Source organism: Microcaecilia unicolor, chromosome 6 (assembly GCF_901765095.1).
Source record: "Microcaecilia unicolor chromosome 6, aMicUni1.1, whole genome shotgun sequence".
NCBI lineage: Eukaryota > Metazoa > Chordata > Amphibia > Gymnophiona > Siphonopidae > Microcaecilia > Microcaecilia unicolor.
Window position 1 is genome coordinate 176541654 of NC_044036.1, and position 19947 is coordinate 176561600.

General features: G+C 41.6%; 1 protein-coding gene across 2 annotated transcripts in view; it reads right to left on the reverse strand.

Moving 5' to 3' along the window:
• Nucleotides 1–19947, reverse strand: part of STAB1 (stabilin 1) — a 299279-nt gene that overhangs the window by 111395 nt on the left and 167937 nt on the right. For both annotated transcript variants that reach the window (XM_030205497.1, XM_030205496.1), the window contains exons 41-47: nucleotides 18153–18241; nucleotides 17375–17500; nucleotides 15014–15087; nucleotides 9404–9478; nucleotides 6769–6888; nucleotides 4150–4197; nucleotides 971–1054 (exon numbers count right to left, since the gene is read on the reverse strand). In XM_030205497.1, the coding sequence (XP_030061357.1) occupies nucleotides 971–1054; nucleotides 4150–4197; nucleotides 6769–6888; nucleotides 9404–9478; nucleotides 15014–15087; nucleotides 17375–17500; nucleotides 18153–18241 (616 nt within the window). The remainder of the gene's footprint in view (nucleotides 1–970; nucleotides 1055–4149; nucleotides 4198–6768; nucleotides 6889–9403; nucleotides 9479–15013; nucleotides 15088–17374; nucleotides 17501–18152; nucleotides 18242–19947) is intronic.

Consider the following 19947-nt stretch of genomic DNA (forward strand, 5'->3'; position numbering starts at 1 on the left):
AATTTTCTTCACTCAACATCTAATTAAACTCTGGAATTAATTGCCAGAGAATGTAATAAAAGCAGTTAGCTTAGTGGGGTTTAAAAAAAGGTTTGGATGACTTCCTAAAGGAAAAGTTCATAGACCATTATTAAAATGGACTTGGGGATAATCCACTGCTTATTTCTAGAATAAGCAGCATAAAATGTATTGTACTGTTTTGGGATCTTGCCAGGTACTTGTGACCTGGATTGGCCACTGTTGGAAACAGGATGCTGGGCTTGATGGACCTTCAGTCTGTCTCAGTATGGCAATACTTATGTACATTTTAGAAAGATGCTCAAAATTGCTTTTTTTGAAGACTTTCTTGTTTCTAATTAGGTAATTAGGACCTTATTGTAAACCGCTTTGAACCAAGTAGGTACTCGCGGCATATAAATTATAACCTGCAGCCTGTAAATTATAACCTGTAACCTGAGTCAATTGAACTATAATGCATGGAAACTGGACCTCAGACTAAGCCATCTGGAATGTGTGCACAAACCTGACCTAAACAAGCTACAAGAAACCTGGCTGTCCCCCAGGGTGGAAGTCATTTCTGGGATCCAGTAAATGGGCGGAGTTGAAGTTTTGTGCTTTGTTAGTCTGCAATACATCATGTTTAATTTACAAAATCTCTTTACCAGTTATAAGTCATATATACCTATGAGGCTAATTTCATAAGAAGGAACTCTATGTCCAAATTCCAGAAACATACTCATTTTGGCTTTCTCAAGGCTCTGGCGCTGGACCCCCTCTCCTTACTATTCTAGAGCCCACAGTGTGTAGATATGGTATTATAAGTAATAAGACAAAGCTGAGTATATTATAACTCTGATGCTCCCATTGTGATGTAGATCCAGAAATTTTCTCTGCACAGTAAAATCAAAGACCTTCAAAGATAAAAGCAGTACAAATTCAGAACTAAACACTATAACGCAACCAACATTACCGTTGTGCTGTTACCAACTGCATCTTGATGAGGAACAAAGACTGTGTAAACTCTTTTGTCAGATAAGTCCTTGATTTTATTGACCTGAAACAGGGAGAGGTGAAAAGTTATATATTTTACCTGTGCATTTCTGAAAACTTACATTTCAAAAAGAAAGTTTGAGATGATATGAGAATGAACTACAGCCCTGTATGAAGGTAACTTTCCACAGCAAGTAATGTGTGATGAGCCAGTATTATCATATGTGACTTTTATATGTTTCAGAGCTGTCTAATGATTCCATCCTTTTTGAACTTGTAATCCTGGTGAAGTCCAGTCCCTGCTTTTTCCTTTTGAAATCAGCACTTACAAGTACTAAACATACATCTGGAAATGATGTCTGAAAACCAGCGCCGATATACAGTCTGCTTCAGAAACTAGGTTGCTTGAATCTAAAACATTTCAGGACTGTTTCATAAAACAAGCAAGGACTGATACTTTGATGATAATTTTTAAAACTTGCAAGAAACTTGCAGCCATTATATCCGTAGGCCTGCAAGACTGATTTCATAGGGAAATTGCATTGGTGTTTCCCTTTGAAAATCTCACAGTGGCTGATACTTCACAGATCCAAAGTGCATGATGGGAAGAATGTGAAGGATTGCAAAATAAAACCCTTGCGTGTACCCTGCAGCCTATGCGGGTAAACATCAATTTACCTACAGAGAATATATTTTAAAACTGTCTTCTTTGATTTGGGATGGCAGAGTATGCAAAAAATAAAATGATGGTCACTGCATCCCTACTCTGTGTCAGGATTTTTCCAATATTGTCAGTTTCTATTTACCATATACAAAATGAGTATTTCTCTTCTCTTCTTAATGGTGAGAGTTTGGGCAGGGAAGGTGTAAGGGGGAGTTATTAGGGTACAGGTAGTTTTAGCATTAGAGTGTAGGTGTAGACCTAAATGATAAGTTGAGAAGCTGACTTCTTTTTCTATTAAAAACCTAATAAAAATATAAAAAAAAAAAAAACAAAAAAAACCTAATAAAGAATAATTAGAAAAAAATAAGTACCCACTGGTTACTTTCTGGATTCCCAATACAGCTCTCTTTACCATACTAACCAACAAAGCAATTAAGGTCTCTTATTTGTTGTGTCTGTGTGTGTGTTTATTAGATTGTAAACTCTCTGGAACAGGAGCTCTCTCTCATTTTTATCTGTACTGTGCATGTCAAGGAGCTCTATAGAAATGATAACTAATAGTACAATCTGGACCTAGTGCTTATAAATGAGGAGTGTTTCTAATGTTATAGTGGATGATCATCTGGCATCCAGTGATCACCAGATGACTGTGGTTCAATATTAAGACACACATGTATTTTATTTTATGTATTTATTTAGATTTTGCTCACACCTTTTTCAGTAGTAGTTCAAAAGTGAGTTACATTCAGGTAGACTGGATATTTCTCTGTCCCAGGAGGGCTCACAATCTAAGTTTGTACCTGAGGCAATGGAGGGTTAAGTGACTTGCTCAAGATCACACGGAGCAGCAGCGGGATTTGAACCGGCCACCTCTGGATTGCAAGACTGGTGCTCTAACCACTAGGCCACTCTGCCACTCAGGTAAAGGGTTTAGCCAAAAGTGAAGGTTCTAGATGTCAGAAGCACTAACTTGGTCAAGATGGTGGAACAACTGAAGGAATTGTTAGCTGGATGGGACCAACAGGGGAAAGCAGAAAAACAATGGGCAAAATTAAAAGGAACTATAAAAAGGGTGATGATCCTTTTTGTTAGGAAAGTAGATACAAGTAAGAGGAAAAGAAAGCCACTTTGGTTCTCAAAAGTAGTAGCTGAAAAAGGTAAGGAAAAAGATTAGGTTTCATAAATTACAAGCGATCGCAGAAAGAGGAAGACAGTGACAGTATCTGGAAAAGCTAAGAGAAGATGGTAAAGTAATCAGGAAAACAAAGATACAAATAAAAAAAAACATAGCCAATGTGATAAAATAGGAGGACAAGACATTTTTTTAGATCTGCTAGTGACAGGAGGACGAGTAAAAATGGCACTGTGAAACTCAAAGGTGAAGGGGAGGAATATGTTGAAGCTGATAAGGATAAGGCGGAATTGCTTAACAAATATTTCTGTTTTGTGTTCACAGATGAAGGGCTGAGAATAGGACCACAGAAGACAAACGCTAATGGGAATGGAAGTGTATTATACCTTGAACTATTTTCAGAAGATTGTGCTCATGAGGAGCTAGCTAAACTAAAGGTAGACAAAGCGATGGGACTAAGTGGGATACATACATCCAAGGGTATGAAGGAACTTAGGAAAGTTCTGGCAGCTCTGCTATCTGACCTTTCCAATGCTTCTTTAGAGTTGGGAGTGGTCCTGGAGGACTGGAGAAGGGCAGATATGGTCCTCTCCACAAAAGCAGAAGAAAGGAGGAGGTTGGGAACTATAGGCTAGTTAGTCTGACCTCTGGGATGAGTAAATTAACGGAAACATTTCTAAAAGGAAGGATACTGAGGTTTGCAGGACCAGATACAGCCTGTTTTTACTACAGGTAAGTCTTGTCAGACAAATCTAATTTCTTTGACTGGGTGAGCAGACAGTTGGGTTAAGAGAGTGTGTTAGATGTGGTGTACTTAGATTTTAGCAAAGTCTTTGACACAGGACTACATAGGCAACAAAAATAAACTGTGTGCCCTAGGTATGGGCTCTAAAGTGAGTGGAAGGCGACAAAGTGACATGGTAAAAGGAGTTCACTCTGAGGAAAGGGACATTAGCAGTGGTGTGCCGTAAGGACTGGTTTTTGGTATGGCTCTTTTTAACATTTTTGTAAGTAATATTGTGGAAGTGCTATCTAGTAGGGTTTGCCTCTTTGTGGATGATATCAAAATCTGCAATTGGGTAGACACCCCTGACAGCATAGATACCCCTCATGAATATACATGAGAAAGATGTGCATGCCCACAACATTCACTGTATGCAGATCTCTCTCATACATATTAATTAAGGATACCTTGAAAACCTGGTCTGCTTGCAGCTTGCAGCCCTCAAGAACTGAACTTAGACAAGTCTACTCTAGACTGTTACAAATGACTTGGTGACAAAGGTCCAGACTGAAATGAGCTTGATACTTTCCATCTGGACATTTGCAGTCCTTATGGAGACCTTCTGAAACTGCTACTAACCTGCAGCTGTGTACGGAAGAATGCTGCTGCTGGATCATGGGCGAGTTCCTGGAACAACAAATAGAGATATTAGGTTTTTTTTTTGTAATAGAAGCAGCTCTTTGAGTATTTTTTTCATCAATTTGTTTGTCTTGGTTAGAGCAGCTGTATGCCAGGATCTTCCCTCTCCCCTACTGATTGGGTTGCTCTAGGTACCTGCACATAATAAAAATATGTAAACTACTTTGGTTGTACCATAGAAAGGCAGTATATCAAATCCATGATCCTTTACCCTCTAAACAGAATGAATGGCGCCTACTTTCTCAGATGCACAAAGTGTGTTTGTAAATGTGGATCTCCCAAACAATGGCCAGTCAAAATCCTCTTGCACCTTCCTGACATGTCTTGATAGTTTGGTGTGGACAGGACACCAAAGGAATGGGTTATTATGGGGAAAGAAACATACATGGAGTTCAGTACATAATGTTTGTGTGTACATATTTATATTATGTTCCTGAAAACTGTGCTGATCAAACTTCCTGCAAGGTTTATGTAGTCTTTGCTGTGATGGACTGAATGTTGGATGTGACCCATTCTCCTCTGTCTCATGAAGTCCTTGGCTTCATGTCCGAACTCAAGATGTAACCTTTGAACTCATTAATCATCTCTAGGAGTCTCTAGTCCTTGTGGGTAATCTGTTGAGCCAGAGAGCTCCATCTTGAATAGAAAACCAGCCACATTGCTGCCTTTCTTTTCCCTCTCTATGTAATGCATTGCATTCTTACATAGAAACAGAGAAAAATATAGGCAGATAAAGACCATATGGCCTATCCATGCTATCTACTCTCCCTATCACTCCCATTGAGATCCTATGTACAAACATGCTCCCAAGCTCTCTTGAATTCATTATTAATGTATCCATATATTTGTACTGAATGAGACTCGGTGAAGCATTCTTGGTTTCAACTATCTACAACAAGTTCCTTGGTTTTTTTTTTGTTTATAATAAAACAGTTGGATGCTGGTCTGATTTAACTTGCTGTGTAATTCAGCCAATAAGGCTTATTTTTGATAGAATGTAGAAATCAGGTTAGGATATTTACAATTGCAGTAGTATTTTAAAAAAGAATCTGCCACTACGGTACAAGTCAAAACATCCGGACTGCTCGGGTCAGTTCGGATTTTCTGGATTCTCAGGCAATACTTATAAAATTGAAATTTAAAGAAGAATAAAGAGATGAATAGGCAAATCTTGTTGATTTATCCCATTACCAACATCTCTTTCCCCATCACTCTGTCTCCCTTTCCCTCATCCAGCATCTCTCTCTGCCTCTCCCCCATCCTGCATTACTCCATCTGTCTCTTTTCCCCATCCAATCTCTCTCTCTCTCTCTACCGTCCAGCAGGGGCGTATCTAGAATCCGGCGGTAGGGGGGGCCACAGCCAGAGAGGGGGGGCACATTTTTGCCTGCCTCCCCCCCCCCCACCCCGCCGCCGCCGCCGCCGCCGCCTCTCTCTCCACCCCCTCCCCGCCGTCAACCCTCCCCCGCTGCTTACTTTTGCTGGCGCCGAGGTCCGACCCGCAATCTCCGTTTTTCGTCTTCCTCCGTGGCCATGCTTCCAGGAAGTAACGCTGCAGTGCTGATTCGTTGAATCCAGTTCGACGTCTGACGTCAGACGCCGAACTGGATTCAACGAATCAGCACTGCAGCGTTACTTCCTGGAAGCATGGCCACGGAGGTAGACGAAAAATGGAGATTGCGGGTCGGACCTCGGCGCCAGCAAAAGTAAGCAGCGGGGGAGGGTTGACGGCGGGGAGGGGGGCCAGGGCGAAATCTGCGGGGGCCCAGGCCCCTGTGGCCCCACGCAGATACGCCCCTGCCGTCCAGTGTCTTGTCTCTCTCTCTTCCCTGTCCAGCATCTCTCTGTGTCTCTTTTCCCCATCCAATGTCTCTCATCCCCAAAGGAGGGGGCCGAGGTGCCTGGGCCCAAAGGAGGGGGCCCAGGCCCCCAAGGCCCTCCTGTGGGTACGCCTTCCCCCTCCCTCCCACCCTCACAGTCTGGCGACTCCCCCTTTCCTCCTGGCCCTGCCCGTGGCTCTCTCTCACTCCCCCGGTGTACAATACCTTTTCAGAAGTCTTCTATGTTGCAGCACCAGTGGCAGCTTTACCCACAGGCCGCCTCCAGCATGCACCCGGCCTTTCCCTCTGACCTATTCTGCCCCTTCTGATGCAACTTCCTGTTTCAGAAGGGCAGGACGGGTCAGAGGGAAAGGCCCAGTGCCAGCTGGAGGCAGCCAGTAAGGCTGCCACTGGTGCTGCAGCATGGAAGACTTCTGAAAAGGTATTGTATATCGGGGGAGTGAGAGAGAGCTTTTTATGTGCAGGTATTGCAGTATATGCATTGAATCTGTGCATATATTGTGGAAACCTATGTGACCCCTGACGAAGGTTTTTCCGAAACCTGGCCAGGTTGGGTCCTGTTTCCATTAAAGTTGACATCTGGATAAACTCTTGCAGTGTTTGTTCTTCCTTGGATTGCTGCTGCTGCTGTTTGGTTGTCTTTTATCAGGTTCAGCACCAGATCACAGGCTTGGTGATATATAAACTATCTTCTTTTTCATATGCAGGCTGACATTACCTGAGAAATTGTGCCTATGCAGATGATTCCATCTCCGACAGCGTCTCCTTTACAGACACATTTTCGAATTGCAGGACTTAAATTTATACAGATAGCTAAAGGACTGCAACCCCCGTTGTTCTATTAGGAAACACAACAGATATACTTCATAAACACAGGAAAACAGGAGAAACCCACTAAAACATTACTTTACTGATGGGCCTTGAATAGGTATGAATAGAGAAGCATCTTTTTATTTCAATTCATAATGTGACCATTAGCTGAGAAAGGAATACCATTCAAATCTATGCTTGCTACTGTTCAGGAATTTTATGAGATCAGGAACAGTGGGAAGTGGACTACGGCTTTCCCAGGACAAATGAAGAGAACCTCAACATTTCAAAATCAAAATTTATTGAAGACTCAAGACTCGACACAGTACTGTGTTTCAGCCATGAGGCCTGCCTCAGGAGTCTCAACACTGTGTTTGGTGAAAATGATTCCAATGTGACAAAGGGATATTGGAGGAACAGTCTTGAGAAAGACCTTTGGTTAATCTAGTGGAAGTGCAGCAATGCTTTCTGAATGCTGGCAAAAACACCGTCTGACTACACCGCTTGTCCTGGGAAAGCCATAGTCCACTTCCCAGTGTTCCTGTGCACCTTGTGGAATTTCAGCGTTCTTCCGCTATGGTGGATTGTTTTATGATGCACTTTGTGGGCAATTCTATAGAATTGGACGTCTGAAAGGTGCATGTTAGAAGTCTATTCTATAAAGGAATAGAAGCCTGCATTCCTTTATAATGGGGTTCTCAACCCAGTCTTTGGAACACACCAGGCCAGCCTGGTTTTCAAGACAGCCACAATAAATATGCATGAGATAAATTTACATGCACTGCCTCCATTGTATGCAAACCTCTTGCATGCATATTCACTGTACATGTCCTGAAAGCCTAACTGGCTTGGTGTGTCCCGAGGACTGGGTTGAGAATTCCTGCTTTATAACATTCTAGAATAACCAGGTATCAACATGCCTAACATTTAGGCGTGATCACTTCTGCTAGCTCTGACAGCCTAGTTCATTAAATCTCCTGAACTGGCATTATTTAAGAAGTGTTTCTTTTTAAGATAAGTGCACTTTTACTTTTCACTTGCTGATTTTGTTGACTTTGAAAAACTGCATAAGCCAAAATTGTATAAAATGGGCTGGTGATGATTATGTGGTATTGAAATCATTGCAAAAGGATGGATAGGTGATTGAATCAGAAGTGGCGGGATGCCATAGAGAGAAGACCCATGGCTTGAGCAAAGGCAGCATGAAGCTGCTGCTGCCTCTGGTAATTCTCACATAGGTTACAAGAGTGGGGGAAGGGAGGGAGAGGAAATGAGGAGAAGCAGCAATGTCGGACCCGTGGGGAGGGGGATGTGAAGGGGGAGGGAGAGAGAGACTGAGTCCAGGGGTGGGGAGTGGCAGGGAGAGGTGCTGGAGGGAGGGAGAGATGGAAAGAGAGATGTCAGACGTACAGAGAGGAGGGGGAAGAAAAGGTTAAGTTAGACCAGGTGAGGTCATAGGTTGGAAATTTTGGCGCCCTGAGCCAGTGCCTCACCTGGTCCAATGGTTAAGCCAGCCCTGTACCAACACTCTCACTGTATATATTATATCAAAAAGAGTCAGATCACCAGAAGATAGGCTTCAGAAAAAAATGTCCAGAAACCAATACCATTAACTTCTCATCGATTAGTTTTTATTCATATACTTCATAATGTGGTCACTTACATAAAATACTAATAAACGTTTTAAGTCATCTTTTGGAACCAATTGTACAACATATGCCATATACATGACAGTATGCCCATGTGATTTGACTTATATAAGGACTACCCGAGTGGTGAATTTGCACCTTAATGTGCATAAGTCATGTATACAGACTAGTATGGAGTATGCTCCATTATTCTCCAACTGGCAGTCCAAATGTCACTCTATAAATGGCATACACTTGAGGTGATAGACGGTATATGGCTGGGAGCAGAAGGAAGAGCTTTTGATTGATAAACTATAAGGAACAACACTGGATATTTGAATTAAACATGGTGATCCTGAATGGACTGAATGAAGAGCTTGAATGGTTTTCCTTGGTATGCGCTGATTGGTGGATTTTGGTCTGCTGTTTTACGTGTGTATATTTAAGCAATAATGGCTAGATTCTATAAATGTTGCCTAAAAAATTAGCGCCAATAAAAGCATTTTTCTATAAGCCACGCTTAAAGTTAGATGCGGTTTATAGAACAGCGCTTACAAGAAGGAGTCGCATGAAAATTTAGGTTCCACCATTTGCTGTAATGAAAATGTGTAGCCTCCATATTCTATAATTACTCTTGTAACTCAAAGCCACGCCCCCAATCCACCCATGACCCTGCTATTTCTGTGCCTCCTTTTATTGGTCATGCCTAAATGTATGCATATAAATGTCAATTCATTCTAATTAGTGCCAATAATTGCTTCTCTTCATAGAACTGCTCAGTAAAACTCCTATGACAGTAAAACTCCGGAAAGATCTATGGCAGTCTGACTACACATGTGTCATGAAAGAAGAGTAAGTTTGTGGAAAGATTCAGTGCAGCTTTTCCACATTATTATAACATGAACACTGTCAAACCTCTCTGCAAAGATCGATGCGTTCACATTTCTCTTTTCCGTCACCTCTGAAACCAGTCTGACAATTGCAGGCCACCTACAAAATAATGGATAGGGAAAAAAAAAAGACAGAAATCCTAAAATTAACGTGCTGAAGTGACAATATTTTATATTGCAATAGTCAAATAACTTATCTTAAATCATTGAAACAGCTGGTCTATAGATGTGGCCTGTTTTTCATGCAACCTGAGCCACTGCATCAGGGATCGTATTGGCTGTTGCAACAAAAATTTTTAAGAAGTATTCTTTCTTATCGACTGATGCTCAGCTAGGATGTGCTATAAGTGTTACTTAAGTCTGGATTTTGTTGGATTAATTTAGACTGTTTGATTTTGACAGGCGCATATATCCCTGATGCAACTGGGTGAAACATGGTGGTATGTGGGATTATGATGCTCCTACACATCGTACTAATAAATAAAAGGGAACAGGAAGGAAAAGTCTACACTTCAAATGAGGAAGCTGTGGCAACTGTGCATATAAAAGACCGTCAAAGAGCTAAGCGGTTCGCCATTCATCTTCTTTTTGATTTGTATTTGTGAAGAGTTGGTAGACAAGTAGCAGCAACCTATACTGGGACTATTGAGGACCTATGAGGGAGTTTCCCCTGTACTTTTCCCCTTTTGTTTTTCATTTGAGACTTTGGGGTGGTTTTTTTGCCAATGATAAGGAGCGGATCCTCTTAAGACCAAATCATTGGAATAGTCAATGACTATCTACCTTTTCGGAAGCTGCTAAAAACTTACCTCTTCAAACAAGCCTACACCAATGACCTGACTTAAACTACGAGTCCATCTGCACTACCAGATCAGACCATGAAGACAGTACCTGGAATATGCTCCCCTACTTAATCCTTTCTAGTACATCCCTCTTCCTACCCCTCCCTACATACTCTAATACATCCCTCTTCCTAACAATCCATTACATTTCCCATACTAAACAATAAGCTAATCCCAATATATACCTTCCTCTCATTCCCCTACCTCTACCATCCTCCTTCCTTGCCCATCTTACCTATCCATATATAAACGACCACCTCTCTATTTACTATATTACAGCTACATCCACTATATATTACTTTGTTAACATGTTGTACTATGTAAGCCGCATTGAACCTGCTAATGAGTGGGAAAGTGCGGGGTATAAGCGTTACAAATAATAATAATAATAATAATAATAATCATTGGTCAACAGGATCAATTGTTGCTTGTGAGATCGTTTTGACCCAGGCACCTTGAGGCTTTTTCCTCCTATTAGTCACATGTGATATATAATGTGTTATCACACTATGTGAGTACATACCATCCCCTTTTTACAAAGCAGTGGGAGTTGTGAATGCCAGTATATGTGATTTAATAACTACTTCCACCACCACCCTATATCATATAATATCAAAAACATCCATTGTGTCAATTCTCACAAAATTGTACTTAGCTTGACTAAAAACTATAGGACTAGATTCAGTAAATGGCACCCAAATTTGGATGCCTGAAACCTCGTGTAAATCCTTGTGTGTAAGTTAGGCCTGGATCCCCTGAATTCAATAATACTGCATGCATCTTTAGTGAACGCCCATACCCCTCCTATGGCCATTCCCCCTTTTCAGTTGCATGCTAAAAGATTTGCACGTGCATTTTATAGAATAGTGTTTAACAAGATGCATGTGCAAATCCAAAATTGATTATTAGTACCCAATTATTGGTGCTAATAGGCTCATTGCTCAGTTAAATTGTGCGTGCAAATTAGGTGTGTACCCACAATTGTGCACACAATTTTCAGCACCACATATAGAATCCAGGGGATATTGTGGAAACTTTTTCTGACAGAATTTTAAAATCATCCTGGCTAGAGAAAGTAGGATTTAAGGCGAGGACAAGGGCGTTTTTAAGCACTAATAGGGCCTGGACTTACTTGTGAGGATGGGCCCTCCTTTACTGAAGTCAAATGTAAAGATATGGGATCTGTCAAGAGGCCCGAAGAAGCTGACCCTTTTGTCCATATTTAATATATGTCATGGATAGCTCTGCCCTTTTGGGGGAGCACAAGGTAAATCGTTTTGCTCCGTATGCCTCCATCCATTCAGCTATAAATGAATCCTTCCTAATATTTCTTTTTCCATTTATTTATTTCAGTTATTTGTCCTTTCCAAACACCAGTCTCTGGGCAGGTAACAATTCAACATATACAACTATAAAATCAATACATCACATATATATATACTTAAAAGCAAGACTCTTCCAACCATACATAATCCTCTCAGCTTAATGCTGGCTAAGAAGATAAGCCTTCAGTTGCCTTTTAGAAACAGAGTAGCAAAACTAAACACAACACCTGAAGCAATGTATTCCACAACAGAAGGACGTCAACAGAAAAAGAGTGTGTTCTTATGGTCACCAATCACGCTACATCCAACCCTGAGACTTCCAACAACTTTGCATCTGCAGAATATAAACTCCTTTTTGGAATATACCAATTTAACTTAAATTTTAAACAACTTGGTCCTAACTGCTTAAAAGCGTGAAACTGATAAATATCACCATAAAAATCTTTTTCACCATAAATCTACTAAAACAGATGAAATAAATTTCCAAAACCCCCACCTGTCTCAAAACCTTTGCCAATGTATTTTGAACCAATTCCAGTTGCTGTAAACGTCTTGCTTGCAAACCCAAATAAAGCACATTATAATAGGCTAAATGGATTCTAATCCCTGAATAAACCCCCTCCCTCCCCAGAGCAAAACCATACTCCGTAAAATGATAATGTATCCTTCTCTACTGCCACAACAGGAAAAAACTGTGCACCACCAGTGAAACCTGAAAACACATCAACCCACTATCCAACTCTATCCTCAAACCTCAAATGTGGTCCTGGGCTATCAATTCAACTCTCTGCCAATTCAAAATTGGGTAATCCCTCTGTAAAACAGACTTACATAACCACCAGAACTCTTTTTTTCTGGAGATACAAATGTAACTTATTTTAAAACATCAATCCGGAAAATTATAGACTGGTGAGTCTGATGTCGGTGCTGGGTAAAATGGTAGAGACTAATATTAAGAACAAAATTACAGAGGATATTCAAAAGCATGGATTAATGAGACAAAGTCAACATGGATTTAGTGAAGGGAAATCTTGCCTCACCAATCTATTACATTTCTTTGAAGGGGTGAACAAACATGTGGATAAAGGGGAGCCGGTTGATATTGTGTATCTGGATTTTCAGAAAGCGTTTCATGAAGTATCTCATGAAAGACTCCAGAGGAAATTGGAGAGTCATGGGATAGGAGGAAGTGTTCTGTTGTGGATTAAAAACTGGTTAAAAAACAGAAAACAGAGAGTAGGGTTAAATGGTCAGTATTCTCAATGGAGAAGGGTAGTTTGTGGGGTTCCCCAGGGGTCTGTGCTGGGATCGCTGCTTTTTAACATATTTATAAATGACCTAGAGATGGGAGTAACTAGTGAGGTAATTAAATTTGCTGATGACACAAAGTTATTCAAAGTCGTTAAATCACGGGAGGATTGTGAAAAATTACAAGAGGACCTTACAATACTGGGAGACTGGGCGTCTAAATGGCAGATAACATTTAATGTGAGCAAGTGCAAAGTGATGCATGTGGGAAAGAGGAACCCGAATTATAGCTACGTCATGCAAGGTTCCACGTTAGGAGTCACGAACCAAGAAAGGGATCTAGGTGTCGTCGTTGATGATACGTTGAACTTCTGCTCAGTGTGCTGCTGCGCCTAAGAAAGCAAATAGAATGTTAGGTATTATTAGGAAAGGAATGGAAAATAAAAATGAGGATGTTATAATGCCTTTGTATCGCTCCATGGTGCGACCGCACCTCGAATACTGTGTTCAATTCTAGTCGCCGCATCTCAAAAAAGATATAGTGGAATTAGAAAAGGTGCTGAGAAAGGCGACAAAAATGATAAAGGGGATGGGACAACTTTCCTATGAGGAAAGGCTAAAGCGGCTAGGGCTCTTCAGCTTGGAGAAAAGGCGGCTGAGGGGAGATATGAAAGAGGTCTATAAAATAATGAGTGGAGTTGAACGGGTAGATGTGAAGCGCCTGTTTACTCTTTCCAAAAATACTAGGACTAGGGGGAATGCGATGAAGCTACAATGTAGCAATTTTTTTAAACGAATCGGAAAAAATGTTTCTTCACTCAACGTGTAATTAAACTCTGGAATTCGTTGCCAGAGAATGTGGTAACGGTGGTTAGCTTAGCGGAGTTTAAAAAAGGTTTGGATGGCTTCCTAAAGGAAAAGTCCATAGACCATTATTAAATGGACTTGGGGAAAATCCACTATTTCTGGGATAAGCAGTATAAAATGTTTTGTACTTTTTTGGGTTATTGCCAGGTATTTGTGACCTGGATTGGCCACTGTTGGAAACAGGATGCTGGGCTTGATGGACCTTTGGTCTTTCCAGTATGGCAATACTTATGTACTTATGTAAATATCCCACCTTATCCAAGCATGTCTGCAATTTAGCTAACCTTTCCACCCAATCCTTTCCCAATGGGTCTGAATATCGTCTGCAAATATAAAATACCCTACTCCAACTTCCTTAAAAAGATATTCACAACTGGTGCCCCCCACCAAATGTTAAACAATAGAAGGAACAATGCCCCCTGAGGCACTCCACAATGTACAAGGTGGTCCCATCAGCACTGTCCATCTACCAAAACTGTCAGTGCCCTTGTAAATAAGACAAAAAAAGCATGTCGCTACCTTACCATCTTTTCCCTTTTCTACTTTGAACAGACTCTCCAAGTTGCTGGAAACTTTCTCTCTCTCTCTTTGTCCTTTGACTCCCTGTTTTGCTGAAATCTCCAGAATCTTCAGCAGTAGAGAAGCTGTTGGAAGATTCTAGCAAAATCAGCCAATCTCCAGCTAAATTCCATGAAATCTCCAGCACAGATTTGTGGGCTTTTGGAAATTATCTTTGAAACTGGCATGCAGTATATATTTCTTAAATATCAAGCATGATTCTAAAATGTCATGATTATCAATCATAAAAATTCAGAGTTAAACTTGAAAATGTGCAAGTCAGTATTCAAAAGGATTTATGAGGTTAGTAGTGGATCTGTGGATGACAGCTGCCAGGGCAGAAGAAACTGAGATTTGCTCCTGCCACCGTTGCCCCTCACACCTCTTGGGGTGGAATTGGAGTCCTGGGGGGCATCTGAGGTGGGGGAAAGGTCAGATCTTGATGAAGAGAAGAAGCAGAATCTCAGGAAAAGGGAAGGGATTCAGGGAGCTGGATCTCTTTAAACTTTCAACCCTACTTCAGGATTTGGGGGATAGAGGTCCCACTGAGGACTTCCAATTCAGGCTAGAGGGCCCTTTACATTTTGGCTGCCGTCCTCTTTCTTTCCGCGCTATCACAGCCTAGAATGTGCAACTTTCTTGGCTGTGGCAAGACATGAAAACCTCCATATGAAATTTAGCTAGTGATACAAAATGACCCAAGAGTTCATTTGCATCTCCTAGCCAAATTTTGCTAAATAGGTACTAACCTGCAAACACTGTCATAGATTAGTATAAAGACCTCACTGTTCTTACCATATTGGGCCCAGTTTTAGTACACTCTGCTCTCCGATGGCAGCCTCCATTGTTCTCTAAGCAGCCATCAATTTCTGTGTGGAAAGAGTAGATGAGAGATTCAGCACAGTGCTTCTAACTTTGAAGAACTACATATGAAGCTATCCACGACCCCATGGAAGACTGTTGGGCTCCAATACCACACTGCAGGCCTGCATTTAGCAGAAATTTATTTTAATCTTTATCTTTATTTGGTTTTTAATATTAACACAAATTTCAATTATACACCAAGGATAATTATATAGCAATATACAGAAAACAACCAACCAATGGGTATATAAATAAGAAAAATAAATTAAACTTTACCTCATTCATGAAGGGGGTAATATTAAGCAGTTTGTAAGCTGTTCACAGCCGTGGGCAGAACTAACCCTGAATATTCAATGCTGGGGCATGTGCAGCTCCCACCACTGAATATCCAGGTATGTGCGCTGACCTGGAAGTAAACCAGGAACCGGCCTATATTCAGACTGGTACGTGATTGAAGTTAGGACACCGTTTTTGCTGTCCTAAGTTTATATGTTCACTTATCCGGTTAGTGGACTGAATATTGCAGCTAATCAGTTAAGTTGTGTCTCTGCCCAAACTCTGCCTCTTATCAAACCAGTTAGGGAATGGCCAGTTAGCACAGATATTCAGCAGCACTACCCAGTTGAATCACGCTGAATATCGGCAGCCAGCCAGCTCAGCGTGGGTTAATCAGGCAAGAGCATCTCCTGCCCAGTTAACGCCCTTTGAATATCGGGTCTGGTATCTCAACCATGTCTGCACATTAACTAATACAAACAAGTTATTCTGAATCCTCAGCCATTGTACAAATGTTAAATTTTTTTATAATTCCCCATCCAAATTTTTACTATAACCTCTATACACAGCTCCAAGAAACATGATGAAGAGAAGAAGCAGGATGTTAGAAAAAGAGAAAGGATTTATGGAGGGGGTCTCTTTAAACTTTCAGCACTACTTCAGGCTTTAGGGGATAGAGGAATCTGGCCCACTAGAGAACAGAGGTCCCACTGAGGACTTCCAATTCAGGCCAGAGGGCCCTTTACATTTTGGCTGCTGTCCCCTTTCTTTCCATGCTATCGCAGCCTGGAATGTGCAACTTTCTCCTGAATGTGGTTACATGTGCATTCTTCTGAACTGATTCTTTTTTTTGTTGTAGGCAAGTAGAGCTGGGGATAGATGAGTCATTTGGTGTGAATGGCACTGCATGGATAAGCAGCTTCGTTCTGCAGAAATGTTAGAGCTACTGAAATGCTAATTCCCAAAACATTAAATTCAGAACGTTCAAAAGACTTTGGAGTTGGTCACGTACATATTTGCTGGTTTATTTACTTTTATATCTCTCCCAAGTTTGCCCGATAAACTTGGCAATTTTTTTTCAACAATACATTCCTAAGAGGCAGCCAGTGCAGTTTATTTCTGTGGATAGATTTAGACAAACTGAACGTAAAACTATCTAGTATTCAAATTTGTACATTTGGGGAGCAAGTCTATAAACTGGTGCCAGGATGTAAGAGCCGCAATGAGGTGCCTTTAATGCCAGTTCTTTAACAGCTTCAGGGCACACCTAAGCCATTTCAGAATACAGCGCAAAGTGAACCAGAGAAAACACTGATGAGGAGGCCAGATTGGAATGTGAAAATAGGCCTCCGAGATCCAACAAGGGGAGAAACTCACCAGGTTGGACTGAAGGAGTTACCAAACGCAAGGTTTCCATTCTGAAGTGAAAGACTCAAAGCGTTGTTGACATACTTGAGATTGAGGATAGGAAAGAAGGTGCCCTCCTTTTTAGGAACTAGAAAACAGATGGAATACCTGCTCTGGCCCTACTGTGATTTGGGAACTAAAATAAAATTACACCACAAAGCTGGTGTGTGCATTCTATTACAACAGTCAGTACCGCCATTACAATCAACAAGAGCAGCGACAGATCTGCAGTTTGAAACCTGGCAAATTTTCACTCTTTCTGTGCTGTCCTCTGCTTGCTTGCATTTCAAGTAGAGGAAGGACAGAACTGTAAATCACAAGCCTCCTTAGCATATGTGAAAAACTGTGGATAAAGTGATCCAAGATTCAGTGAAAATTCTTTAGTAACATGGATTTATAGTACAATCATCACTGAACTTCTTCCCAACCTGTGAAAAGGGTCCCTATGTTTCATGCCACTAAGAACTTACTAAATGCTGTTGTTCTTAATGGTGTCTACTCATGAACATATTAGAGACTTCCTTGATCCTATCTATCCATCTACTAGTTAGAAATGGTCTATTGTAAAATGTGAAGTCACTGAAGTGTATAAACCTCTTCTGCACTCACCCAAACACACAATCCCATCTCCAGTGTAGCCTTCATGACAAGAGCACGTCCTCTCTCCCGCTGCGACTTTAGTGCAATTTGCATGGGCAGAACAGCCACCATTATTGTCAACACAAGGATCAATTTCTAAAAATCAGATGAGAAGCAGAAATAAATTAAATCTACTTATCCCTTATAACCTACATTTGAAGGGGGGGGGGGGGGGCTAATTCTAGTGTTCTGGGATCAATACACCAGAATAACAAGGAGCCTATTGGAACAGAGTGTTCCAAGTTGGTGCAAAAAATGTTTTATGATAGGGCTGCACAAATAGCTCAGTGGCATTTACTGAGTGCTGCCATGTGGAGGACCTGAGTTCATTTCATTCATTAACTTATTCCATTTAAAAATCACACACATACAAACAAACTTAATTTAATGCATAAATTAAACAATCCAAAATAACATATAATACACAAAATTAGATTCTTGACCCCCCCTGGGCCAGCCTGGACATTTATAGCCCCTGAGGGAGGGAGACCTAGTCATTGCTCGACAGTGACACCTATTCACCAGCTTTAAGGACAGGACCATCGCTGCAATGACTGACCTAAATAAGTTGGGAGGGGATGTCAAATATAGGGAACCATATTACCCAACTACTCATTCCATCACACTATCAAGTTAAATTATATAGAGGCCTATTTTTCACCCTACAAAAGTTCTTAGGTAACATGATATCTAAACACTGCTTATAGAGTTTATCAGTTCCTGTCTGGTTTCCTTTCAGAAATAATACCTGTGCAAAAAGTTCCGTTTCCAGTGTATCCAGCAACACACAAGCAAGTAGGTGGGGCACTGGGCAACTCTGGAGATCCTGCAATGCAACTGATAGGAACAATGATAACTGTAGCTCCTTCACTACAGCAGAGGTCAAGAGAAACAAGAAACAGAAAATGACAGTAGATAAAGACCACTTGTGCCTGCCTGTTGTGACATCGCAGGTCTTACTTAATCTGACATTCTCTCTCATCCTTAAGAGTCTATTTGAGGACAGAATTTAAAGGGTTCTTATCAGGGTACATAGCTCAAGGGTTCTTATCAGGGTAGTGGCTCAAGGTGAGTTACATTCAGGTACACCTCTGTCCCTGGAGGGCTCACAATCTAAGTTACTACCTGAGGCAATGGAAGGTTAAGTGACTTTGCCCAAGATCACAAGGAGCAGCAGTGAAATTTGAACAGGGTCACCTCTGGATGTCAAGGCTGGTACTCTAACCACCAGACCACTCCTCCACTCCACAATGACCTCTGAAAGCTGCTTCTTCTTTCAGTGAAAGTAAAAGCAGAAATGCTGTTTTACAATGCATGTATTTTTATACTCGGAAAATAGAAGATGGTTTTGTTAGATGAGAGGATATGCAAGGTGATTTCATTCTGAAATCACTGGGTACTTCCCAGTCTGTATTTTATAACTGCTAGAAAGCAAGTGCAAAATTCACTATCCAAAATGGTAGAAGACAAGAAAAAGGAGATGACAAGACTGACAGCTAAGAAGCAGGGAGTTGAGCTCGTACACTTGAGAGCTGGGAGAATCCGCAGGACGGTGTTTCCAAACCAGTGCGCTGTGGAGCAGATCAGGCATGCTGCAAGTTTTCTCTCTGCCAGTCAGAGATGTTAGCAAGGAGAAAAGTTGAATCAGGGAAAAGCCACTGCACTGCCAGTATTTGCAAAGTCCTGTTTTAAGAGCCACTGCTGCTCCCTCCTCTGCTGAGGCCCGCATTGTTTTGATTGCAGGAGGACGTAATAGAGGGGGAATAGCGGCAGCAGGAAAGCTGGCAGTTATAACCCAAAACAGCAAGATAGCATTGGAGGTAATTTACATGGGGTGGCAGTTATAACCTTAAAAGTCAATGATGTTTAACTTTGGGGCCCTTTTACAAAGTGGAGGTAAGCCCAACATGGGCACCAGTGGTAGTTGCAGTCCCAGTTCGCGCCATTTCCCATGCTGGGGAAAATAGGGCTCGATTTTTTTGTGCGGTGGTTACCCGGCAGTAATTGGGCAGCACTGCGTACTACCTAATTACCTCTCCAGGTTAAAAAGGAGTCCTTACATGTTCTCCCCTGCATGGCCACGCGGTAAGAACAATCTTATAACCAGGGGCGTAGCCAGAGAGTAGATTTTGGGTGGGCCTAGGCAAGAAGTGGGTGGGCACCAAGTGTTCTCCTCCCCCCCACCACCAAAAAATATCTCAGCTGGTGGGAAAATGCTTCTACTTTGGCAGTCTGCAGCATGCATGCACTGAAAACCTAGCATGCGCAGGTGCCAGTATCATGGAGAACAGTGTTTTTGTTACCATCAGGGTGGGCCTGAGCCCTAAGTGGGTCCCGGCCCACCCAGGCCCACCTGGGGCTATGTCACTGCTTACCGCATGGCCATGTATTTTTGCTGCCTTTTTACACACAAACGGGATCAGCTTTCCATCTTCCACCAGTTAGCCTAATTGGATGAGCCCCTGGGTCACCCAGGCTTGGTAGCAAGGGTCCCGGGCACCCAAGGGGAAACCCCTCATCACCCCAAAGGGGGTAGTTCAAAA